The 27,616-nt window shown below is 38.7% G+C and overlaps 1 protein-coding gene across 9 annotated transcripts in view; it reads left to right on the top strand.

The window, feature by feature from the left end:
- gabbr1a (gamma-aminobutyric acid (GABA) B receptor, 1a) overlaps positions 1-27,616 on the top strand; it is a 204,737-nt gene that overhangs the window by 101,426 nt on the left and 75,695 nt on the right. For all 9 annotated transcript variants that reach the window (XM_061955983.1, XM_061955960.1, XM_061955976.1 and 6 more), the window contains 2 exons: positions 7,442-7,576; positions 24,404-24,574. In XM_061955983.1, coding sequence (XP_061811967.1) covers positions 7,442-7,576; positions 24,404-24,574 — 306 coding nt within the window. The remainder of the gene's footprint in view (positions 1-7,441; positions 7,577-24,403; positions 24,575-27,616) is intronic.

Below are 27,616 nucleotides of genomic sequence, written 5' to 3'. Positions count from 1 at the left end.
AATCATTGGTACTATATGTAATGTAGTAACAGGCACATACATAATAACATAGGGCTGGGCGATATATCGATATACTGGATATATCGCGGGTTTGTCTCTGTGCGATATAGAAAATGACTATATCGTGATATTCGAGTATACGTTCTCACACCGTTGCTTTTAGCTGCGGGCATTACACTGCATGCGTTTCCCACTCTTTCTTGTCTATCCTTCACGCAGAGACATAAACAAGCGCACCTTCTTACACACGTTACATGTGCAACGTCACACGCTCCCGCGGAGCAGAGAGGTAGCGACATGGTAACGTTAGCTGTGATGCTAACGGTGAGGTGCGGGTGGTAATACGAGAGAAAGAAGGTGCAAATCTGGTAACAAATGGAGGAAGAATTAATTACCAAGAAAAACAGCACGAGATCCATCGTCCGGCGGTGGTTTGGCTTCAAGCGGGAATATGTTCAACATTTAACCGGCAAAAGCGTTGCTACAAAAAGTAGCAGCACTGCTAAAGTAGCATCATTTGAAAAGTCACCTGCTAGAGAATGAAGAGTGCTTGAAACTCTGCATGTCAACATCTCCGGTGCCACACCAACAAAATGCCGAAGCAACTATTTCCAGATCAACACCGTATGGAAAAAAAAAAGTCAACAACAGAAGGAGATAACATCCGCAGGAACCTATTATGCAGCTCATTTTTATTTGACAGTTATTGAAATATCTTGTGTGACATCATGCACAAATGTGCACTTTATTTGTTTTTAACTATTGTAATGGCGTTCTGTACAAAAAGTACACTTTAATTTAGTGTTGTTTTGATATGTCATCTTGGTGACATCATTCACAAAAGTGCACTTATAGCTTGTTTTAAAATGTCTCTGACAATCTTGCACTTTCTGTTTTGAAATGACATGAATGTTTGTGCCACTGCTTAATAATTGTTTAATAAATACAGTTTTGGTAATTTGACTTAGTTGTGATTTCCCTGTCTGCATGAAAGTTTAAAATGAGCATATATTAATGTAGTATGAACAAGTATGTTTTAATGTAGACACATAGAATCATCATACTGCTGTGATTATATGCATCAAGTGTTCATTCAAGGCTAAGGCAAAATATGGATATATATATTTTGTATCGTGACATGGCCTAGAAATATCGAGATATTAATAAAAGGCCATATCGCCCAGCCCTTTAATAACATGTAATATAATAATAATATCTAAAACAACACTAATATTCACGGCAGACTTTATGAGAGACAACAAACATAATACAAAAATCACTTACTTTACAATGTCTGCTCTTACTGATGGGATGTTTGTATCGTCCTGTTTAGACTAATAATTAATCATAACCCTGACAACGGGGTTAAAGAAAGGTGGGTGCAAACGAGCCTCTTTTTGTGTCTTTCCCACCATCTCCGGGTCTAAGTGGACCAACTTCTCGGTTTATGTTCACAACCTTCTACTATCCAGGTGAGAGGCATGATTTATAATCTCAAACTAACTTTCACCAGCTCAGAGGAGATGCAGCAGCTCACCGGCTCACTATGTCAAAACAGCAGCAGAAGCTAGTTAGCTTGCTGTGATCAATGCGCCACTAAAATAGATCCTTAACGTTAGCGCTTTTAATAACAATATCGCTAATATTTGGTTAATATTGTATTGTTGGCGCTTTTTGGATGTTTTTTTGGTGGGTTTTATGGGCACAACAGATGAAATTGTCTCATTTTGCTAGCATTTGTTTACGAGTTAGGATTCGTTAAAAAAATAAATTAAAAAAGGTGTTCTTGTCTTACATAAGGATTGTGAAATTTTATTAAAAGTACAGATTTCTTTTAGGAATCAATTGATTCGTTTTGGTATCTGCTTGTGTTTTTTTCAATGGCGTCACTTTTTTTTATATGTATGAAACGCCAAGCAGCATGCATTTTTTTCACATCTTGTTCATTCCAGTACACAACTGCAGATATGGCCGGGGTTTTTGACCTACAGTAATACCGCAGTCTCCCAGAGTGCACCTTTTGGCGCGTTAAAAGTAGTTTCTGCTGTCTCCATTAAAGTGGTACAGATTATAGTTGTGTGGCGCATGTTCCACATTACGACAAATCACCACAAGTTAGACCATATGATGCCATGGATCGGTACGTACCTCGGTTTAGAGGTCACGGTTAGGTTAATTTTCGGTACAATAAGAAAACAACAAAATATACATTTTTTGGTTATTTATTTACCAAATTTGTAAACAATGGCATAACATACAGGGTCCATTGCCAGGGTTAATGTGGTCAACATATATAAAATAAAAACTAAATAAGATAAGGCTCAGAATGGTTTCTTAGCAAAACCTTTCTACATATAAAGTGCTTTTTTTGATTGATTGATTGAGACTTTTATTAGTAGATTGCACAGTTACCATGAATTGATTACGTGGACCCCGACTTAAACAAGTTGAAAAACTTATTCGAGTGTTACCATTTAGTGGTCAATTGTACGGAATATGTACTGAACTAATCTACTGATAAAAGTTTCAATCAATCAATCAATCAAAGTACAGTACATATTCCGTACAATTGACCACTACCGTATTTTTCGGAGTAAAAGTCGCGCCGGAGTATAGGTTGCACCGGCTGGAAATGCATAATAAAGAAGGAAAAAAACATATATAAGTCGCACTGGAGTATAAGTCGCATTTTTGGGGGAAATTTATTTGATAAAACCCAACACCAAGAATAGACATTTGAAAGGCAATTTAAAATAAATAAAGAATAGTGAACAACAGACTGAATAAGTGTATGTTATATGACGCATAAATAACCAACTGAGAACATGCCTGGTATGTTAACGTAACATATTATGGTAAGAGTCATTCAAATAACTATAACATATAGAAAATGCTATACGTTTACCAAACAATCTGTCACTCCTAATCGCTAAATCCGATGAAATGTTATATGTCTAGTCTCTTACGTGAATGAGCTAAATAATATTATTTGATATTTTACGGTAATATGTTAATAATTTCACACATAAGTCGCTCCTGAGTATAAGTCGCACGCCCGGCCAAACTATGAAAAAAACTGCGACTTATAGTCTGAAAAATACGGTAAATGGTAGCACCCGAATACGTTTTTCAACTTGTTTAAGTCGGGGTCCACGTTAATCAACATTAAACTGCCTCAATTGTTGCTCAGATTAAATAAAATGACAAAACTTTTCTTCTACATATAACAAGTGTAACAAACAGTTTCAAGTCAACTCAGCCTCAGATTAACTTTTCTTTTCCCACCCAGCCTGGCTAACTTGGCAGTAAGAGGTGGGAGCTGTTTGCTCGTCTTTATCTTTGTTGAAGCGATGTTCACTTGGGGGTGGTGCCACTTCAAATGGGTTAGCATGTTTGACGTGTTGGCAGAAGCATGCCTTACCGCTGCTGAACAATGTCGGCAAACCTCCGTCCTCTGCACCGCGCAGCCAAAGTGTTCCCAAACGGGAGATCTTAACGAGGCAGGAGGGTCTTCCAGCTCTGGCTTTTACATGTTGTCGTAGCCCGGTCGTTGCTAGCATGCCGTGTGTTGTGCCTCGGTGTGCATTGTTTACACAACGTGCGCTACGCTACTTAATATATCCGTGTGGAAACTCGTTCGATACACCTTGGAACTGAACCGAAACCCCCGTACCGAAACAGTTCAATACAAATACACGTACCGTTACACCCCTACATGGATGTGCAGTAAATGAGTGTCTCCATGGTGATAGCCGAAAGCACACGCTCCTTTAAATCTGCACCACTTTTGCACTTGTGATCAAAAATCGATCTGAAAAGATCACCTGCAACACGCCGCACTTTTATAGTTTACAGGCGCTAATCCCGGGGGCTATTTGCAGTGTGATTACCCCAACAAGACGATAGCGCCTCAAAGACAAACAGTCCAAATTAGAAGTCGTGTTGGTCTCGGCCGTCACAGGCTTTGCCGCGATTGTCCGTGACACCCATCAGGAGAGTTTCTATTGTGTTTGTTTGGACCAGACGCTTCACGGCGGGCCCGAATCATCACACGTGTCAGGACGGTTTATGTGTGACGGCGGAGGGTGGCGGCGCGCCGTGGCGGCTGGCCGTTCATCTGTCAGACAGAACGTCCAGCGACTTGATCTCAGTTAGTTTCTTCATGCGCTTGCCGCCGCTTCAGTCTTTGCTTGTGTGACAATTCAGCAGAAGCTGGAAACTCACAAACACAATGTGGCAAGCGGGTCCATTTGCTTCCTGTGGGAAATGATCTGTGACAGGGTCAAACTGCTACCAACATGAACAGCACAGGCATTGTTTAAAAAGTCCTTTATTATAATAGTCTTCAATCATTTTGAATATGTGTCAGAAATCCAACATACATATTAGAATTATATTTTCATTTAACATTTTTTAAAGGGTTTTGTGTAAGCACTACTGTGTGTCTGTAGCTTTAATGCTAATGAACTATGTGTTTGTGGCTCTGCAAGAAGCGCTATTGTGTATTTTATCGACTCTTTACACTCTTTACACAAGAGCTACTTTACAAAATAAAAATGTCCGAGAGCCACTCAATTTTGTGAAGATTATAGCAGTGATTCTCAAACTGTGGTACACAGGCTCCATCTAGTCAAATAATCACTTGAATCAGTTTTTTATTTTCCTATATTCAAACACAGTGTTACTATTCAAACTACGTTACATTAGCCACAAATATTTATGATACTTTAAATAAAACCTCTGACTTGTTTTTAATGAATACTTTGGTCTGCTACGCTACTGTATTTTAGCCAAGTGTTTTCTAATGTGGTACTACTGTTTTATAGCTTATTTCAACCCAAACAAAGGGAATAAGCTTGTTTTGCCAGAGAGAATTAACAAAATGTTGGTATCCACAACTCACATTTTCTATTAAAAAATTGCGTTCTTCTGCATCTTTTATATATTTTTCATCACTATTTAAGCTACTCTTAAAAAAGAAAAGTACAGTTTTTTTATTTTCCTATATTCAAAAACAGTGTTACTATTCAAACTGTGTGTAATGTTACATTAGCCAAAAATATGTAAGATATTTTAAATAAAACCTCTGCCTTGTTTTTAATAAATACTTAGGTCTACGACGCTACTGTATTTTAGCCAAGGGTTTTCTAAGGTGGTACTACTGTTTTATGGCTTATTTCAACCCAAACAAGGGGAATCCGCTTGTTTTGCCAGAGAGCATTAACAAAATGTTGGTATCCACAACTCACATTTTCTATTAAATAATTGTGTTCCTCTGCATCTTTTATATATTTTTCATCACTATTTGAGCTACTTTGAAAGAAAAAAAAAAAAGTACAGTTTTTTATTTTCCTATATTCACAGTGTTACTATTTAAACTGTGCGTAGTGTTACAGTGGTCAAAACTATTTAAGATACTTTAAATTAATCTCTGCCTTGTTTGTAATGAATACTTAGGTCTATTACGCTACTGTATTTTAGCCAAGTGTTTTCTAAGGCTGTACTTGGTGAAAAAACTGTTTTATAGCTTATTTCAACCCAAACCAAGGGAATAAGCTTGTTTTGCCAGACAACTTTAACGAATTGTTGGTATCCACAACTCACATTTTCTATTAAATCATTTTGTTCCTCTGCATCTTTTATATATTTTTTATTGCTATTTTAGCTACTATGAGAGAAAAAAGGACAAGAATTTGTTGTACTTTATTTATATGAATGGCAGGGGTGTACAAAGTGCAGCCCAGGGGCCATTTGTGGCCTGCAGCTCCAGTTTTATCAGCCCGTAAATTTTTTTTTTTTAAGAAAAAAAGACCAAAAATATGTGATGTAATGACAAAAAAGCTGAACATTTTATACATTATTTGAAAAAATCCAAGTATGCGTGGGATATTGTTATATATATTTTTAAATACTGCAAACAGACATTAAAAACTTAGTGCTAGCTTATTTTTTTTTTATCATTGCATCACATCTTTTTTTGTTACATTTTTCCAGTTTTTTCCCAACAATATGTTGCGGGCCAAAAAAACGCAAATTGCTGTCTGCAATGGCTCCCTGGCCGCACTTTGGACACCACTGAATTAACTTTGCCACTCAAAGCCTTTAATATGTCTATAAATATATGTAATGTCTGTTTTCAGCATTTTTTTTTTTTTTACAAAAAAAAAATATATATTTCAAAATGGCCCTGGGTATACTTTGACTTTTCGTTATGTGGGCCTTAGTGGAAAAAGACACCCCTGATTTAAAATGTACTTTATTTAGGAAGCAGATTTCCACTCAAACAGTGCGGTCATTGTCTTTGTGCTATTTTGTGGTAATTTGGCATTAAGCAGAGGCATCATGTCTAAATTAAACAGTTATTAAAAAAGCTTAGGCAAATATTCTTTGACCTTTTGGTGAGCTAATCAAAATCAGCTGGCGAGTTTGGAGACCCCTGCTGCAACACTTGTCGTGCGTAATAGATGCCAAACATCGCATACAACAACGTCAATTCAAGAAGTGAGACAGGAGGGTACAATCTTTGTGAGCCACATGCTAACATCACACCAACATGCTAATGCGCTAGTGCACGTTTAACCCTCATTTCCAGACACCCTAAGAACCGTGCTAGACAACGAGCTACCGTCTGTTGCCTGGCGCTGCTGCACCTGACTCTCATTTGTAAATGATGGTTTGATCCCAGCGCTGGACTGAGCAGGTTGGCACAATCGTTGAAGAAAAACAAAGGGACAGAGCTGTCAGAGTTTGTAGGTGCCGAACCCCAAGATGCAGAGAAGGCGGAAGGCGTTATACGGGAAAACATGATTTAATGTTCAAAATAAAGTAAAAACACAAACTAGGAACAGGCAAAATGGAAACAGGAACCAGAAAACAGAAAAACTGGAAATAGCAAACGGCTAACAGGATCTGGCTAACAGGAAAACAAGAAGCTAGGAGAAACCAACCGTAAATAGTTATAAGGAACAGCTTACCGCTATGACGACAGCGACAAGGACAGGTAGACACTACAATGACGTTGGCAATGACAATCAGGTAGTGATGACAGCATACAGCAAACAACGACACGACAGGTAGGAACGACAATGATCCAGCAGTGACTGGAGGGTAGGGCAGGTATAAATAGCAGCTGGCTGATTGACACCAGGTGTGGCCAGGTGCCAATCAGCCACAGCTGAGGGGACACAGCACTCAGGGAGACAAGTAGGAAATAAAGACAAAATAAAAGTGCTGGACAGAAAACTAAGACAAACGCAGAGAAAAAACTAAAACACAGTCAAACTGTCAGGGACAAGCCTGACAAGAGCTCAGTGCTGCTTTTTTACAAACGAGTTTGTGTATACACAAAGGTCGGGCTCACCTAGCGAGGGGCGGCTCGGAGTCGTTTTTTTAATCACTTCATCTCCTTATGGTGATTGTTTTTTCGAATGCTCCCTTCTAGTGCGACCCAGGAGAAGCCACCAAGTTGCTGTACGACCTTCTCTACACGGAGCCCATCAAGATCGTACTGATGCCAGGATGCAGCGGCGTCTCCACGCTGGTGGCAGAAGCGGCTCGAATGTGGAACCTCATCGTGGTGAGTTGAGCGTGTGCAAATGAAGAAGTCTGCTGCCTGGCTGATCAATTAATTGAACGTTTGATGAAAATGAACTTGGTAACATGGATGAATTGCTATGTCCATGTGTGTTTGTTTTCTTTTGCGAGAGCTTTAAATCAGAATGCAAGAGGGTTCACTCTGTGCATCGCTCTCAACACCCAAGCGTGTATATTGAATAGCAGAATTAAATGAACGCAGGGAACCCGCAAGTCAGCCATCCACCATCTTTGTTGCGGAGGGGGCAGGCGGGACTGCTAGCTTACACACATAGGATGCATGCCTGGCAAGTCGAACTCGCGAGTAACGAAAATTCGGAAGGAAAAATATGATTGCAAAGCCAAATATTGAAATATTTGGGGTTTATTTTGAATGAGCAAATAACACGGACAAATGAGCTGGCATGACTAAGTTGTTGGAACAACAACAAAAGGACAACAAAACACATTTTAAGACCAGGTTTGTTCAACGACGGAAATATAAAGATGTTCAATAGTTACTTTGTTGCTAACAGAGATTGAGAGTCCGTTTTATTTTTGTTTGCCCATTTAGAAGAATTAAAAGTTCTTGACCTCCTAGTTACAATGCTAAAAAATATGAATGAGAAAATAAAACTTTACTGCATTTGAACGGGTTACTAGTATTGTTATTATTGTATAATGTGTTTACATTACGTCACATGTACATTACATTAATTTGTTCTCCAAATAATGCATAACATAACATCGATGAGCAGGAATAGTTTGTGGGACAATATATCGTCTCGCAAAATCAGCCGACAGCCTGGCTTTGTTTGTTTATTAATTAGGGGTGCACAAAAAAATGGATTCACATCCGAAACACGATTCTTATCCATTCTGATTTTAAATCAATTCATAACTTAAAAAAATCGATGAAAATGTTTAAAAAAATAATTGTATATTTATTCAGTGTACAGTATATACATGTATGTATATACTGTATATCCATGTATGTATATATATATATATATATATATATGTATATGTTTTTATATATATATATATATATATATATATGTATATGTTTTTATATATATATATATATATATATATATATATATATATATATATATATATATATATACACAGTATATGTATATATTAGGGTTGTACGATATACCAGTACTAATAAAGTAACATGGTACTAATGATTTAAAAATGGTACTTTACTGCTTCTAAAAATTATTTTCCCTCGGACATGACAGCGTGCCGTTGTCACTTTGTGACATTGCTGTAAGCAAGCAGATGCGCATATTAGGCAACGCATACGCACGGTGTACTTAAAAGCAGAAACAGAGTGGAGATATTAAAGGGAGAATGGACACATTTTTGGCTTAAAAACAATCGATGAAGTGGAAACTGCAAACAATGAAGTGCTGCTCTGCAAGAGGTGCTTAGCTTTGATTGATTGATTGATTGAAACTTTTATTAGTAGATTGCACAGTACAATTGACCACTAAATGGTAACACCCGAATAAGTTTTTCAACTTGTTTAAGTCGGGGTCCACGTGAATCAATTCATGGTACTATCAGTATAATACAGTCATCCCACAAGTTAATCATCAGAGTATATACATTGAATTATTTACATTATTTACAATCCGGGGGGTGGGATGTGGAGGGGGTTGGGGCGGGGGAGGTTAGGTTTGGTAGATATCAGCACTTCAGTCATCAACAATTATATCATCTGAGTAATGGACATTGAAACAGTGTAGGTCTGACTTCGTAGGATATGTACAGCGAGCAGTAAACATAGTGAGCTCAGAAAGCATAAGAACAAGTATATACATTTGATTATTTACATTCGATTATTTACAATCCGGGGAGGTGGGATGTGGTGGGGGGAGGGTGTTAGTCTAGGGTTGTAGTTGCCTGGAGGTGTTCTTTTAGTGCGGTTTTGAAGGAGGATAGAGATGCACTTTCTTTTACACCTGTTGGGAGTGCATTCCATATTGATGTGGCATAGAAGGAGAATGAGTTAAGACCTTTGTTAGATCGGAATCTGGGTTTAACGTGGTTTGTGGAGCTCCCCCTGGTGTTGTGGTAATGGCGGTCATTTACGTTATGGAAGTAGTTTGACATGTACTTCGGTATCAGGGAGGTGTAGCAAATTTTATAGACTAGGCTCAGTGCATGTTGTTTTACTCTGTCCTCCACCCTGAGCCAGCCCACTTTGGAGAAGTGGGTAGGAGTGAGGTGTGATCTAGGGTGGAGGTCTAGAAGTAACCTGACTAGCTTGTTCTGGGATGTTTGGAGTCTAGATTTGAGGGTTTTGGAGGTGCTGGGGTACCAGGAGGTGCATGCGTAGTCGAAAAATGGTTGAATGAGAGTTCCCGCTAGAATCTTCATGGTGCCTTTGTTGACCAGAGAGGAGGTTCTATAGAGAAATCTTGTTTGTTGGTTGACCTTTTTGATTACCTTGGTTACCATTTTATCACAGGAAAGATTAGCCTCTAGAATGGAACCTAGGTAGGTGACCTCATCTTTCCTGGTGATAACAATGTCACCCACTTTGATAGTGAAATCACTGACTTTCTTAAGGTTGATTTGGGACCCAAATAGGATGGATTCCGTTTTACCTAAGTGTATGGATAGCTTATTGTCAGCGAGCCAGGTGCAAATTCTACAGACCGGTGGCCTTGTTTAGGTGGAGCGCGCTCAATTTTTTGAGCACCTCGTCAGCTGAGACCATTTCTAATTTGAAATCGTTGTTGAATACTCCTAGCTTTCTGTAGTAGGCTTTGATGTGTTCTACACCAAAACGACCATAGTGGTATGGGAAAGCTTGTTAACTAGAGTTGTGGCTATGCTGGTAAAAAAGGTGTTAAGTCTGCTTTCTACTTCCTGTTTGTCTGTAAAGAGGGAGTCGCCCTCCTTGATGTTGATGTTGGTGAGTCTGGTTTTGTTAGCTAGCCAGCGGCTAACGTCCATTCGCAGTCGGTAGTGTTTTAGCTACTTTTAAATCACTAATCCTCGTTTCCATGGCGACAAATAATGTAAGTTTCTTACAAATATCATCCCTGCAGGACGAGGAATAGCTAAACATGCTTCACTAGGAGAATACAATAGCTAAAAGCTAACAGCAAGCTAGCGCTGAATGTGAACGAGTTCCATGGGTGGATCTACACAGACATCAACTGTAACGATACAAGAGCCGTACACAGCAGATACTACAATGATTATGTCAATATCTTTTACTATCACAAAATATTTTGTCATTTTTTATTGTTTATAAACTCAGGAAATACGTCCCTGGACACAGGAGAACTTAAATTATGACTTATGTATGATCCTGTAACTACTTAGTATAGGACTGATACCAACATTTGTGAAGTAACCAAACAACAGAAGAATAAGACTTATTACATTTTAACAGAAGTGTATATAGAACATGTTAAAACAAAAAGTAAGCAGATATTAACAGTAAATGAACAAGTAGAATAATAATCAATTTTCTACCGCTTGTCCCTCATAGTGATAGAATAGAAAATGACACAATATGTTACTGCATACGTACGTCAGCAGCCAAATTCAGAGCCTTTGTTTGCTTACTCACTAGTAAAAGACAAGTTGTCTAATATGTTCACTATTTTATATAATGACAAAATTATTCTTTGATTGCAATAAGAAACATATTTAATGTTTCATAAGATTTTTTGTTAAAATAAAGCCAATAATGACGTTTTGTTGTGGTCCCCTTTACTTTGAAAAGTATCGAAATACATTATGGTACCGGTACCAAAATATTGGTATTGGGACAATCGAGAAGTATTTTGTGATGCACCTCGCAATCACCTTCAGTTCCTAACCTGGTGCCAAGTCTTGTGGCTCTTCTTTTATGGATGTATTCCTTAACAGGGGTGGGAGCTCGTCCATATATACGTTTGTTTTGAAAGTGTCACAGGCTTTCATTGTGTAAAAACTTACATTTCTGTAAAACATTAAATTTATGATAAAAATAATGTTTTCTGTCAAATATCTTAATTGCTGTTCAATGGGTTTTGAAATGCACAGTTTGTAAATAAATGTTTAATATAAATGTCTACTCCTTGCTTGCTGAACATCATGCATACTGTTTTTGTTGCATTTGTCAGTTAGCACGTGTTTTTCAGCCAGTCCTGAATAATCATTTAGTTCACTTTAAAGCTTTGATGAATTTTCCATAATATCATTACATTGACGGAAAATGGCAATATCATCGCGTACATTTGAATATTAAACTCTGGGCATACATCAGGCTGATCATTATATACAGTGAAAATAATAAAGAGACAAAGGATGGATCCTTGAGGAACACCGACTGAGTTTTTAAGTTAGGGGGATTTGATATCAGGGGGATTTGATATCATTTATCATGACTCACAGTTTTCTATTGGTTAAATATGATTGGAACCATCGTCTTGTGGAAAAAAAAAAAAATGTTAATTTTGTCAAGCGGCCTGGTGGTCTACTGCAGGGGTGTCCAAGCCTTTGCCACTGAGGGCCGCACACTAAAAAATAAAAGTATGCGGGGTCCATTTTGATTACATACAGTCGATCCCAGGGTCTCAGTTAAAATGTTAAAAATAAGTCATATAGAAAATATTTTTCAACACTTGGGTCGCTAGATCAACTTCATATCTAGCTGTTGATATAAAGTACTTTTGAAATGTATTACCTACCGTATTTCCTTGAGTTAGCGCCGGGGCGGTAATTAATTTAAAACCTCTTCTCACTCCGGCGCTTACCAAAGGCATGCGGTAAATGTAAGCATGCGCTAATTATTTTAAAACCTCTTCTCACTCCGGTGCTTACCAAAGGCATGCGGTAAATTTAGGCCTGCGCTTATAAATTTGAGTGTGATGTAAGGATACCGTCATGAAAAGCACATTTAATTAAAAAAACGTTATTATGGTCTTACCTTTACTTATAAATGAAGTCCATGCGCAGCTCCTTCTGAACAAAAGCATCGATAACTTGTTTATACAAGTCTTCCTTATCTTTCTTCAGTTTTAAAAGTCTCTCTTACTCGATGTAGATCTTCCTTTATTACCTCCTGCTTCGATTGAAAGTCCAGTTTAGAAAACTGTTTTATTTTAGATATGTAATCCTCCATGTTAAAAGTGCAAGCGAGAGGAAAAAATAAACGATCGCTGCTAACTGTTGCTGCTTGTTGTCACTTCTTCTGCAGCCTAGTAGTCGCAAGAAGGATCACTTGCGCCCTTTACCACCAGGAGGCGGGAGTCATTTAATGACTCATATTTGACACACGCAGCTACGGTATATTAATAAAACATAGCTGCTTACTGTTCTTTTTAGCATATTCAATAGCTTGGACCTTAAATCCTACTGAATACCGTATTTTTCGGAATATAAGACGCACCGGAGTATAAGTCGCACCTGCCGAAAATGCATAGTAAAGAAGGGAAAAACATATAAGTTGCACTGGAGCCCGGCCAAATTATGAAAAAAAACTGCGACTTATAGTCCGAAAAATACGGTAGCTCTTTATCTTCTTCCCTTTATGCGATTTTAAATTATTGAAATCAGCCTCCTCTATTTTGAAAATGATGACAGGTGAAGTGTCACTCGTGACGTGACGAGTTTGACCCGGCGGAAATTCCAGGCATATGCTAATTCTTTTGCGAAACAAGTTTGACCCGGCGGTAATTCTAGACATTGTCATGATCCATGTCCCAAATCATGTTTTATGTTCTGTTAGTTCTGGACTTCATAGTTCCTGTTTTTTGTGCACCCTTGTTTGTTTTAGTTACCATGGTTACTTATTATTTCCACCTGCCTCTGATTAGTGTTCACCCGCTCACCTGCTGCCCGAGCACTAATCAGAGGCATTATTTAAACCTGCCTTGCCCTCCAGTCAGTGCTGGAGTATTGTTTGTTGTATGCTGTGGACTCCCTGTTTCATGCAATGCTCTGTTCATGCTTGTTTTCTGGAGATACCATAGTTCATGCTGATGATTTCATGCTTAGTTCATGCTGCTCGTGCCTTGCCAAGTAAGTTTTGTTTATTTATGCCACAGTTAGCGACTTTTTGTTTCATGTCCATAGTTCAGGCTAAGTGTTAGCTTTTGTTTCCTGCGTTAAGTTGTGCCTTCGCCTTGTGCGCCTTTTTGTTTTCACCTTATTTTGAACATTAAAACCATGTTTTCTTGTACACCGCCTGTCATCTCTGCATCTTGGGGTTCGTCACCTCCACATCATGACAGACATGCGCTAATAAAAATAATATTTTGTGAAACGAGTTTGACCCGGCGGTAATTCTGACCCGGCGGTAATGCTAAGCATGCGCTAATTATTTTGCGAAACGAGTTTGACCCGGCGGTAATTCTCGGCAGGCGCATACTATATACCCGGCGGCAATTCAGAGAAATACGGTATGCTCTTTTTGCTCAATAAAACCCTGTGGGTTTTTTTTATGGCAAAAACACAAACATTTTCCCCCCCAAAAATTTCCAAGTGGAATATTTAATGTAAAATAATTGTAGCCTTATGTAGTCAATAATTCATAACAACACAGATTTTCATTCATTATTATATTTCAAGACAGTTCATTGGGGGTTAAATCACCAAAAATTATTCCTGGGCACGGCCACCGCTGCTGCTCACTGCTCCCCTCACCTCCCACGGGGGTGATCAAGGGTGATGGGTCAAATGCAGAGTATAATTTCACCACACCTAGTTTGTGTGTGACAATCATTGGTACTTTAACTTAAAAATTATTCAGGATCCAAAATGGTCCCACTCAGAAAAGTGTTAAAAATAAGTCATACATTATTTATTTATTTATTTATTTTACTTTCGCTGCTTAAATCTGTAGATCAACTTCAGATCTATTTATCGATTATAAGTTTTTATTATTTTTTATCTATTTAAATTTTTTTACCCTTTTTGTCATGGAAAACTTAGAGTTTTATGGCAAAAACACAAATTATGCAACATTTTTCCCAAATTTTGTTTCGAAAGTGCAATATTTGATGTAAAGTAATTGGAGCCTTAACTAGGTCGATAATTCATAACAACGCAGATTTTCGTTCATTATTATTTTTTAAGCAGTGACAGTTTTAAAATTATTCGGGATCCAAAATGGTCCCACTCAGAAAAGTGTTAAAAATAAGTCATAAATTATTTATTTTTTATTTTTTTTACTTTCAATGCTTAAATCTGTAGATTAACTTCCGATCTTTTTGTCGATTATAATTTTTAAATTATTTGTATTTATTTAAAATTGTTTTACCCTTTTTGTCATAGAAAACTTAGATTTTTATGGCAAAAACACAAATTATGCAACATTTTCCCCCAAAAATGTTTCCAAGTGGAATATTTGATGTAAAGTATTTGGAGCCTTAAATAGGTAAATAATTCATAACAACACAGATTTTGATTGTTATTTTTTAAGCAGTGACAGTTTAAAAATTCCTCGGGATCCAAAATGGTCCCACTCAGAAAAATGTTTTAAAAAAGTCATACATTATTTTTTTTTATTTTTTTTTACTTTCAATGTTTAAATCTGTAGATCAGGGGTGTCAAACTCAAATACAGAGTGGGCCAAAATTTAAAACTGAACAAAGCCGCGGGTCAAGGTTGAACAAATTAACCTTTTGATAGGGACCCAAACAAGTTTTGCATTGAATATTGAACAAGCAAGGCTTGTATAACTTTATAGTGACATGCAAAATCGAGTTTCAAATAATAATAATAATAATTAAAAAATATCAATGGCATATTAAACACAATTTAAATAAAAATGTAATGCCTCTTTTCTATTTGCAGCCTTCTGAGGTAAATATCAACATTAACTTTTTCCACAGGCTAATAAATTAGAAAATAAAATAACAATGAATAAACCAACCATTCAGGACTTTAAACTGCTCAGTTTGCAACACACTGAGCTAATGTGATGTGCCCAAGCCAGATACCTGCAATCTTTTCTTGTATGCTAGTTCATTAATGTCGGGGCTCAGGCTTTGAGCTGAGGCATCTTTCATTATCGAACGAAGTTGTTCATCAGTCATTATACCTCGTAGTCCACCCGGACCACAGTCTTGGGGGCGTGCTTTAAAGGCACTGCGTTTATCGTCATCCACGAGCTGTCGTCGCGTCTGCTTTTCATCCATTCCAACAGCGTGCCGGTCCGATCCCAAAATATGTGCGACTTTAGCACGCACACACACGTAAATGCAATGCATACTTGGCCAACAGCGATACAGGTTACACTGATGGTGCCCGTATAAATAACTTTAACACTGTTAGAAATATGTGCCACACTGTGAATCCACACCAAACAAGAATGACAAACACATTTCGGGAGAACATCCGCACAGTTACACAACATAAACACAACAAAACAAATACCCAGAATCACATGCAGCCCTAACTCTTCCGGGATGCAATATACACCCCCGCTACCACCAAATCCCCCCCTCCCTCCCCTCCGTGCGTCGGTTGAGGTGGGCGGGGTTGGTGTGTGTGTGTGGCCAAGTATGCGATACATTCGTGTGTGTGTGTGTGTATGTGTGTGTGTGTGTGTGTGTGTGTGTGTGTGTGTGTGTGTGTGTGTGTGTGTGTGTGTGTGTGTGTGCGTGCGTGCGCGTGCGTGCGTGCGCGTGCTGAAACTGCACAAATTATGTGACTGGGCCAGCTGGACTGGGTGAAAAGCGGACGTGACGATTTTTGGGAGGGGCACTGAAATTTGAGAGTCTCCCAGGAGGGTTGGCAAGTATGAGAATTAGCGGTGAATGCGGTGTTACCGCGGCACCGCCGCTGAATATAGTCGGCGGGCCAGCTCTCGTGTTAATTTGATATCACCTCAAGGGCCAAGTGAAATTACACGGCGGGCCAAATTTGGCCCGCGGGCCAGAGTTTGACACCCATGCTGTAGATCAACCTCAGATCTATTTGTCGATTATAAGTTTTTATTATTTCTATTTATTCATTTTTTACCCTTTTGTCACGGAAAACTTTTTTTTTATGGCAACAACACAAACTATGCAACTACCCCTCCACCTCCAAATTGTTTAAAAGTGGAATATTTGATGCAAAGTAACTGGAGCCTTAAATAAGTCAATAATTCATTACAACACTGATTTTTATTCGTTATTGTTTAAGCAATGACTGTTTATAATTCGTAGGGATCCAAAAGGATTAAAAGTGTTAAAAATAAGTCATACATTATTTTAATTTTTGTTTTATTTTCAATGGTTGAATCTGTAGATAATCTTCTTATCTATCCGTTGATTATATATTTTATAATGTTTTTGTGTTTTTATTGTTTGCTTGTTTTATGCCCTTTTTGTCATAGAAAACTATGTTTTTTTATGGCAAACACCCAAAATATGCATTTTTTCAAAGTACAATATTTGATGTAAAATAATTGGGGCCTTCAATGGGTCAATAATTCACAACAACATTGATTTTGATTCATTATTAGTTGACAGTTTTAAAGAAAAGATAGCATTTGCATAAACGTGTTTGTTTTGTCACATCAAATTTAAATGTGAACGTTAGCTGTCTGTGGAGCAGATGTTTACACATAGTTTCCCAAATCAATGTGGTGTTTGTTATTCATTTTGAAGACACTCGACGGCGCACTGAATCAGCGCTGACACTCAGCAAGACAGTTTGGCGGAAGACATTGACGTAGACATAAAAGCACGCGACAAAGCGCATTGTCCGGTCGTGTGTGTGTTGCTTGACAACACGTTTGTTCGTGAAAAATACGGCCCGCAGATGTCGTCTGCTTTTCACAGCAGATATTTTTCATTTCGCAGCCCTTCTCCACGCCTTGTTCTGCCTCTCACTCTGCTCTCGATTAGCTTTGTCTGCCCATTGAAGACGTTAGTCATCGAAAACAATCGCTTCAAGTGGCTGGCATCTGCGCCTCGTGTCCTTCCTCCCGCTCACCTCTAATGTTGTCTCAGTTCGAGCGGCCTGAAGACACACTAAAGACATCTGTCCGTCTTTAAGACGCGGGGAAACGACCTCCTCACTGTCGTACTATATTACTTCTGCCCACGCGGGAGCCTCTGCACATGTCCAACAGCCTCATCACAGAGAAAAATCGCAGTTTCTGGATCAAAAAAGGGATTTAATCGCCTCCTCCTTTCACTCTTGTTCATTTGATCTCCCCTATTCGTCTCTAAAAGCACACTTGGCCATTGATCGAGCGCTCAAGGGCTGCGGGAAACCCGACCGATTGTAATTAAGAGATATTGTTCGAGGTTGTTGGGGGATGCTTCCACGCTGTTGCAGCTTAAGTCTAATTGTGTTTGCATTGAAGTTTTTCCCACTGTTGGGAAATCTTTCTCGTGACATTCTCGGTTTGTAAAAGCGACATTTCCACCCACCAGTGACAGCTGACTACAGGTTCCTTTAACTATTACATTTTGGAGCCATCATTAGCCAACGGTGCCATGTTTTGGTGCCTGTGCTGCGCCCGGTTGCCGACTCACTCCGGTACTTGGCAATCACTCCAGCAGCACTGAGAGCGGTCTCGGCCCAACAACCTCGAGCTAACGTTGCCATTTTCAATGCCAAAAATTTGTCTCCAACGTAAGTTAAGTAAGGTTCCACTTTTCCACAAATGCGCTCGCTTGATGGTAATATACGTTGCCTTTGCTATTGACATGTTGCATTAGCGATTAGCATTAGAAATGTTAACTTTTTATATTCCAACACATTCAAATTTGTTAATGAAAACTACCAAAATATACGTTACAATAAAACAGCTGGTGTGTAACTAGTACAATACTTACAGCATTAACACTTTGTAGGGCGCAACTTGAGACAGGTAAGACTGTCATGACCAACACACCTTAAACTATACACTACTGCCGTCTAAAGTCTTGAACTTGCAACTGTACTTGAGGCTCAGAAATGTGCTATTGAAACAACATAAAACAACTGGACAGCAGTTATCATAATCATCCCTTTTTTAAATGTTGCAATAATAAATTAGATTTTATTATAAAAAACAATTACTATTTATTGACACACACACTAGTGCAGAAAATTGGTATCGTTGCATACCAGATTCCAGTACCTCTGAATCGGTTCAAATGTGAGCGAACGTGTGTCCACAGTCGGGGGGGTGGGGGGGGTGGGGTGCTGGGGGGGCGTGGCTAAGAGGGGAGGAGTATATTTACAGCTAGCATTCACCAAGTCAAGTATTTCATATATATATATATATATATATATATATATATATATATATATATATATATATATATATATATATATATATATATATAAAATAAATACTTGACTTTCAGTGAATTCTAGCTATAAATATATATTTCTTTTATTATATATATATATATATATATATATATATATATATATATATATATATATATATATATATATATATATATATATATATATATGTATATATATAAAATAAATACTTGACTCAGTGAATTCTAGCTATAAATATATATTTGTTTTATTATATATATATATATATATATATATATATATATATATATATATATATATATATATATATATATATATATATATATATAAAATAAATACTTGACTTTCAGTGAATTCTATCTATAAATATATATTTCTTTTATTATATATATAAAATAAATACTTGAATTTCAGTGTTCATTTATTTACACATATACTTGTTGAGTTAAGGGTTGAATTGTCCATCCTTGTTCTATTCTCTGTCACTATTTTTCTAACCATGCTGAACACCCTCTCTAATGATGCATTGCTGTGTGGCACGCAAAAAAGTGCTTTCATCAAATGCACTAGATGGCAGTATTGTCCTGTTTAAGAGTGTCACAACATTGCTGTTTACGGCAGACGAAAACGTGACTGCTGTTGTTGTGTGTTGTTACCGTGCTGGGAGGACGTTAATGAAATAAACCCACATAAGAAACCAAGAACTCGCCCTCGATCATTCTACAGTTATAGCGTGATTGGGCAGGCACGCCGTTTATATTGTGGGAAAGCCTGAATTTCGGGAGATTTTCGGGAGATAATTTGTCCCGGGAGGTTTTCGGGAGAGGCGCTGAATTTCGGGAGTCTCCCGGAAAATCTGGGAGGGTTGGCAAGTATGCAGCTCATTAACATTAAAGCTACAGACACATAAAACGACTTGTTCCCAGTAAGGCATTTGAAAAGCATCTAAACTGTGTAAATTCCAGCATCAAGGGCTACATATGTCCATTACCCTATTTTGGCACTCTTAAAGGGAAACTGCACTTTTTTGGGGGAATTTTGCCAATCATTCACAATCCCTATGTACCGGTAAGACAAAAACACATGTTTCTTTTTTTTTAGGCATTGTAACTCGTAAAATACGGCAAGTAGGAGGTGGCTAACAATGCAGCTAATGGGGGTACTCTATTGCGCCCATGAAGCTTTCTAAAATAACCATCCAAAAACTGCCAACAATACTCCATATACATCCCGTTACCTGAATATTAACCAAGTATTAGCGATATTGTTATTATAAGCGCTAATGCGGACAAACTTTTTTTAGCTGCGCCGTGATCACAGAGAGGTAGCTTATTCTGCTATTTTGACATACTGAGCTGCTGCATCCTCTCTGAGTTGGTGAATGTTAATTCTGTATTATAAATCGTGCCTCTCACCTGGATAGTAGAAGGTTGTGGCCATAAACCGAGAAGTTGGTCAACTTTGACATCCAACTTAGACACGGAGATGGCAAGAAAGACACAAAAAGACGGCCACTGTTGTTGTTTTTTTTAAAGGGGAACATTATCACCAGACCTATGTAAGCGTCAATATATACCTTGATGTTGCAGAAAAAAGACGCCTTTCTAATATTCGCTCTCGGAGCAATGACGTCACATCGGGAAGCAATCCGCCATTTTCTCAAACACCGAGTCAAATCAGCTCTGTTATTTTCCGTTTTTTCGACTGTTTTCCGTACTTTACAGACACCATGCCTCGTCGGTGTGTTGTCGGAGGGTGTAACAACATGAACAGGGACAGATTCAAGTTGCACCAGTGGCCCAAAGATGTGAAAGTGGCAAGAAATTGGACGTTTGTTCCGCACACTTTACCGACGAAAGCTATGCTACGACAGAGATGGCAAGAATATGTGGATATCCTGCGACACTCAAAGCAGATGCATTTCCAACGATAAAGTCAAAGAAATCTGCCGCCAGACCCCCATTGAATCTGCCGGAGTGTGTGAGCAATTCAGGGACAAAGGACCTCGGTAGCACGGCAAGCAATGGCGGCAGTTTGTTCCCGCAGACGAGCGAGCTAAACCCCCTGGATGTCTTGGCTCACACCGTCCCTTAAACTGGACAGATCAGCTTTCAGGAAAAGAGCGCGGATGGGGGTATGTCTACAGAATATATTAATTGATGAAAATTGGGCTGTCTGTACTCTCAAAGTGCATGTTGTTGCCAAATATGCTGTTAACCTAGTTCATAGTTGTTAGTTTCCTTTAATGCCAAACAAACACATACCAATCATTGGTTAGAAGGCGATCGCCGAATTCGTCCTCGCTTTCTCCCGTGTCGCTGGCTGTCGTGTCGTTTTCGTCGGTTTCGCTTGCATATGGTTCAAACCGATATGGCTCAATAGCTTCAGTTTCTTCTTCAATTTCATTTTCGCTACCTGCCTCCACACTACAACCATCCGTTTCAATACATTCGTAATCTGTTGAATCGCTTAAGCCGCTGAAATCCGAGTCTGAATCCGAGCTAATGTCGCTATAGCTTGCTGTTCTTTTCGCCATGTTTGTTTGTGTTGGCTTCACTATGTGACGTCACAGGAAAATGGACGGGTGTTTATAACGATGGTTAAAATCAGGCACTTTGAAGCTTTTTTTAGGGATATTGCGTGATGGGTAAAATTTTGAAAAAAACTTTGAAAAATATAATAAGCCACTGGGAACTGATTTTTAATGGTTTTAACCATTCTGAAATTGTGATAATGTTCCCCTTTAACTACATGAGAATTATGATTAATTTCTCATTTGAGAGGAAATATATAGACATCCCATCAGTCTTTATCCCAGTGAGAGCAGATATTGTAAAGTAAGTGATTATTTTTCTATGTTCGTAGTTTTTATATCTTGTTAATTACTTAGCAATAGTGTTACTTGTTGGATCTGTTTAGCACACCGTTTCTGAAACTTGTAGCTCATCCTCCTTATATTCAGTCTCAAAAATATAAGGTTCTGGATCATCATTTGTCTCAAAGTAGTCGTTGTTTGCTCTCGTGATGTCTGCCATGATTCATAGTGTTGTTGTTGAAGGACATAGCAAAGGTTGTGATGTGTCTGTGAAACTAATATGCCGCTGTATGCTTAAAATGAGCAAAGTATGTAAATATTACATGTAATTATGAATGTGCCTGTTACTACAATACATGTATACTTACAGCTTGTATATACAACATTTATGGATGTTTTTGAGAGCGCTTTATAGCCGGAACAGAGCGACTCCCATTTCCTTCATTTTTTGCTGACTTCTACAAGTGTTTATTTATGCATTAATGCAAAACATGTGTGCTTGTCTGACATAGGTATTGTAAATGACAGGCAACATTTTTTAAAAGTGCAGTTTCTCTTTAAGATTCATTTAGAATTTTAGAAAAAGCCTATACACGCAAATGTCTCAAAGTGCAGACAGAAAGTTGCCCGCGAACGTACAGTTTTATGGTACTCTCGGCATGGCCTCGTCTGGTCGACCATTACTCTCAAGGCTGACAGTTCAATCGCCTCTAAAGGACGCTTGAGTGCGACACCGCGCCCCAAATTGCGTCTAATAGTCTTTTGGCTTCTTTGTCAAAATTAGCCCTCACTTCCTGACAGTGTAGCTGCTCCATGCCGCTTATCAATGACTTCACCTGCATGGTTGCTGCACCCTGAGGGATTTGTTATTGTGAAGAGTCCACATTGTTTGAGATGTCTGACATTCTTCATCAAGCTCCTCCTCCTCTTCCTTGGCTGTAAGTAATGAGGCCAGGGGAGAGTGCGTAACGTATGTGATGGTCTCCCAAATGCCACGTTTCTCATATTTAAAGAGACCTGTCGAGGGGTCTTGCTGCCTCCAGTTGTCATTGTGAAAGTAATTGTTTGAACCGTCCTCATTTGGCATTTACCTCCGCCCCGCCCACCTTTTCCATTGGAGACATCTTCGCCGAGCAGGAAGGTCTCTCTCACTCTCACATGGAGTGTATTTTTAATGAGATATGATTGAATTTAAATCATGTCCATTCAAAAGAAGCAGCCTTTTGTCAAAGCCAAACAATCCTAATCTATATTAGCCATGTGCATTTCCCGCCTGTTGTTTTCATTTAAAGTTTTTTTGGATCTGTTCCTGTTCAACAAAGAAATATCCAGAGAAAGATAGGTTATTTTTAATTTCTATTTTGAAATCCAAAATATGCATCAGAGTACAGAGGAGAAAAATGTACGCTGCTACAGAAAGAAAGAAGGAAATGAAGAAGCGAGAGAGAGTGAGAGAGACACAAATACTACATTTACACTAGAAGCCAATGTGACCCAAATCAGATTTTTTTCCAAATCTAATTTTTCCAGCTGATTGTTTATTCTGCAAGTAAAATGTGATCTTTACCAGACTCTAGTGTAAACACACACCGCAATGTGGCCCCGATGTGGCCCCGATGTGGCCTCGACGTCACTTGCAGTTCAATAAATTGAAAACAAAGAAAGTTGACCGGATTCCGTAAATGAACAAGGAAGTTGCTACTACTACTACAAAAAAATTAATTGAATGCAGTGAAAACAAATTTTCTTTCATGAAAATAAATTAAAGTGATATAATGTATGGATATAATTTATGTTGTGTAATATGTTTGGGAGGGTTCTAATCTTTGTATGGCTGTTAAGTTGAGGCAACACGAACATCAGCGTGGATCTACTTTAGCTTTGTTTTTCAAATCACTTACAGAAACAACTTACGCAATGTATGTAAAATGTAAGCAAATGCGCCAGAGCGTCAATTTCGGTCTTTCAACAATTGCTATTTCTTCAGAATCAAAATATATATTTGTATATTACCTATTATTTGCGCACTATCGACTAGTGATGCACCGAAAATTCGGCCTTTGGAAAAAAAACGCACACACGAATGACGTAGCTCGCCCAAAGCTGACGAAAAAGTCTCATTGCCGTTTAGACTGAAGTCCCAATTGAAAAGAGCAGATTCCAATGGTCTTTGGGCTACCTCCTGATGTGGCCTGAATTTGATGCCAAAAGATCAGATTTGGGGCACTTTGGAGCGTTTAGACTCGCAAAAAAAAATATGATCTGTGTCACTTGAGGGCAAAGCAATCAGATTTTTTGTGCAGTGTAAACGGGGTTATAGAAATCTTTCAGATCTTTATACCTTTTGAGAATGAAAGAAGGAGGGGTTGGGGCGAAACAGCAACAAACTCGATCTGATTGTGGACAAGAATATTTTGGTTAAGCATTAGGTAAGGCAGTTAACACAACATCAATTATTAAAAGAAATCTATTTGGAAAGTCACCTTCGACCAAAAGACAAATACAATAGAAGTTAGTGATCTTCGAACATCACAGCACTCTTTGTCTCATACTTGGAGAAGGTGGGGGTTAGGGTGTGAAAAAATACAGAGTAGAGCTGTTTCCACTGAGCCCTAGGAATGCGTAAGGGCCATAAAAGTGTCTTGTCTTTGACAAAACCCAGGCAAATGCAGGGTAGACGAAGCAGCTAACGCAAACACATACACTGAAATTGTGGTTTTAGACGAGAGATTGCTAATTTTGCCATAACAAAGTCTGTTTACTCATACCTGTTCTCCCCAGCTCTCGTATGGCTCCAGCTCACCGGCTTTGTCCAACCGCCAGCGCTTCCCCACCTTCTTCCGCACGCACCCGTCAGCCACGCTGCACAACCCCACCAGGGTGCAGCTATTCCAGAAGTGGAAGTGGACTCGCATCGCCACCATCCAGCAGACCACCGAAGTCTTCACCTCGGTCAGTCCCCATTGAAACATATGACACAAATTCGCATTTCAGCAAACATGGAGAAGTGTGAAGAGAGAGTGTTTTGTATATTACCCATCATGCTTTGTAGTAGCATTTTAAATTGGGTATGGTCTTTGGATTTTTTTGTAATAACCACATAGTTCAGTGGGCAGTTGACATTGTGTGGCACTTGTGCATTAACTTGACGTGTGTGTTTTCAATTATTTGTACCATACGTGGGAAAGTCTGTCAAGATTGTTACGTATAAGTGGATGCTATACTCTCAGACCTGTAATATAATACACTTTACTAAAGGTTTGCGTGTACTAAACTGTAGCGCACCCAAAGCTGATCTACTGCAAAGAATATATTATTATTAAAATATTTCTTATATGAAAAAATATTTTGAATTATGCATTGTTTTGCGTCTTCAAAGGAATAAGTACAGCCTCTCTCCAATGAGTGTAACCTTCAGCCGTGGTGTTAAAGTAGATGCGTTACAGGACTGCTTCTAAAATGCCCATAAAAAGTGGTAGATGTCTCCTGCATGTTTGAAAACAGCAAAACGCCACAGGTGGGGGCATGATAACATGAATGTGCAGTAAATCAGTGTCTCCGTGGTGATACCCCGTATAGTACACGCAACATCCTCATTTAAAAAAGGTGGTCTGCACCACTTTATAATTGCACATGCAATCTTAGTAGATCTCACGCAACATGCCCACTAATTTTACATGCTATTTTATTGTGTGCTCACACGGTTTAGTGGGAGATATTTGGATTTTTAGTAAATCAGGCCCTTGGTTATTGACAAGCAACTGTCACGATTGGCTTAGCCAGAGAAGAACCTCAACATATAGAAGAAATAATAAGAATAATAACAAAAAACACACTCAAAAAGGAGTGAGGGAAAATAACTAAAGATGCACACAAAATGTGTGGAGAAGTAACAGTTAACACTACGGGGCTGAACCAGGGAAAATGAGAAGCGTGAGTGGAGCCAAAGCAGAGGGGTTGAACATGACTGGAAGGGTGAACCATCAGGAATCTACTGGCGCCGAGTGAGGGGACTGGAAAGCTTAAGTAGGCAAGAAGAAAAGAAGAAATGAGTATCAGGTGGCTTTGCCCTGTGACCCAGAAACAATGCACTGTAACAAAAAGAAGAACAACAGAGCTGCCAGATCATGGCTGCAACACTCACAATGGCCCATGGATGGCAATATGTGTGCTGCGTATAGAGAGAGTATGGACAACTCTGTTTCAAAGTTGGTCCCAAACATGGCGCTCTGTAGTCACGTGAGGGGCTTTTCACCAATCATTGAGGAGATTGTATGGCCATACTCTTTCTGATTGGTCAATAGCCCCTCACGTGACTATAGGGCGCCATGTTTGGGACCAACTCTAAAACCGAGTTGTCCATACTCTCTCTATACACATTTCTGCTGTTGACAAACTTGTTAAAGAAAAATTTGAGATGCCATGCGTAGGGCTGGGCCAATAAAACGATATCAATATATATTGTGATACGGATGTTAGTGCATGTGCCTCACAATACAAAAGTCCCGAGTAGTCCTGAGTTCAATCCCGGGCTCGGGATCTTTCTGTGTGGAGTTTGCATGTTCTCCCCGTGACTGCGTGGGTTCCCTCCGGGTACTCCAGCTTCCTCCCACCTCCAAAGACATGCACCTGGGGATAAGTTGATTGGCAACACTAAATTGGCCTTTGTGTGTGAATGTGAGTGTGAATGTTGTCTGTCTAACTGTGTTGGCCCTATGATGAGGTGGCGACTTGTCCAGGGTGTACCCTGCTTTCCGCCCGAATGCAGCTGAGATAGGCTCCAGCACCCCCCGTGACCCCAAAAGGGATAAGCGGTAGAAAATGGATGCATGGATGGATGTAATCCTATCAATATAAAATGCGTTCATTAAAACGTTCGATAAATACATATTTTTTTGGTCTGAAAAAAACGTAATGATTTGATGTAATGGTTTGTTGCAAAAACAAAGGCACTCGCGGTCTGGTAAGCTAGCCAAACAGGAAATTGTCGTGAAATGGGAGGGACTCGCTAAACAGCCAATCGCATAACCGTATCAACCATTACTTTTGGTTGTCGATTTTTTGTGCAGAGCGAAATAAATGAAAATGAGTCGTGCAGAGGGTGAAGAAATAGTGGATAAAAAAGGAGAAGTCACTTCCACAGTATGGCAGTTTTTTCTTATCAACATTGATGGAGAAGTTTATTGAAAAACGTTCGTTCCCTATTCGGATGTACGGAAACAGGTAGGAACTTAAGTGCAGGACTGTATAACTAAAACCAATAGCTAAATATAAAAACTGTTCTACTTTAAAATAATAATTTGATCCAATAATATTTGAATTATAATTACTGCATAATATTACTTTGTGGCACTAAACCTGCAAAGACTTGTTCTTCTCTGGTTTCTCTAAGTTTACATTTTCACACTTTGCACTATTTTGTTACACTTTATTAGGCATTTCTTACATATTCCTTATTTTACAATTTTTTTTACCTTAAAGATTGTTAAGTGTTTATTGTAATTTTCTAATTTTGTTTACATTGATTGTTTTCCATGCTTGTATTGATATTTAATTTACTTTCTACCTTGATAGCTGAGGGGATTATAATCAGAAGAAGGTTACATTTGAAGTAAAAATGTCAACATTTATTATATTTTTCTCCTGGTCTATATTTTCATAGGCCATAAAAATATAAATAATTATCAATATCGACCAATATAAAAAACGTATATCGTGATACAGTTTTCAGCCATATCGCCCAACCCTAGATTGAGGCTGTAGTTTGTACAGCCCTGTACTTTGGTATTGTGCCTTGACAAAGATACTGTTGTACTCAATGCTGTGTTTAAAAGGACATTGAATGAAGAAAATACCCACGTATTCCCAGTCTGTCGCTCACATTGATGTGTTTTGGTTAAGGGAGGATTGTTTTAATTAGCTGCCGTCCTCATCTGGGTGTTTGTTTCCACGTTGCTCTTTCAAGCAATCGCTCCTGGTGATTATCGGATGTCT

This window comes from Nerophis lumbriciformis, linkage group LG04 (genome assembly GCF_033978685.3).
Source record: "Nerophis lumbriciformis linkage group LG04, RoL_Nlum_v2.1, whole genome shotgun sequence".
NCBI lineage: Eukaryota > Metazoa > Chordata > Actinopteri > Syngnathiformes > Syngnathidae > Nerophis > Nerophis lumbriciformis.
Note: the sequence above shows the minus strand (reverse complement) of the source record. Positions and strands in the feature narration are given on the sequence as shown.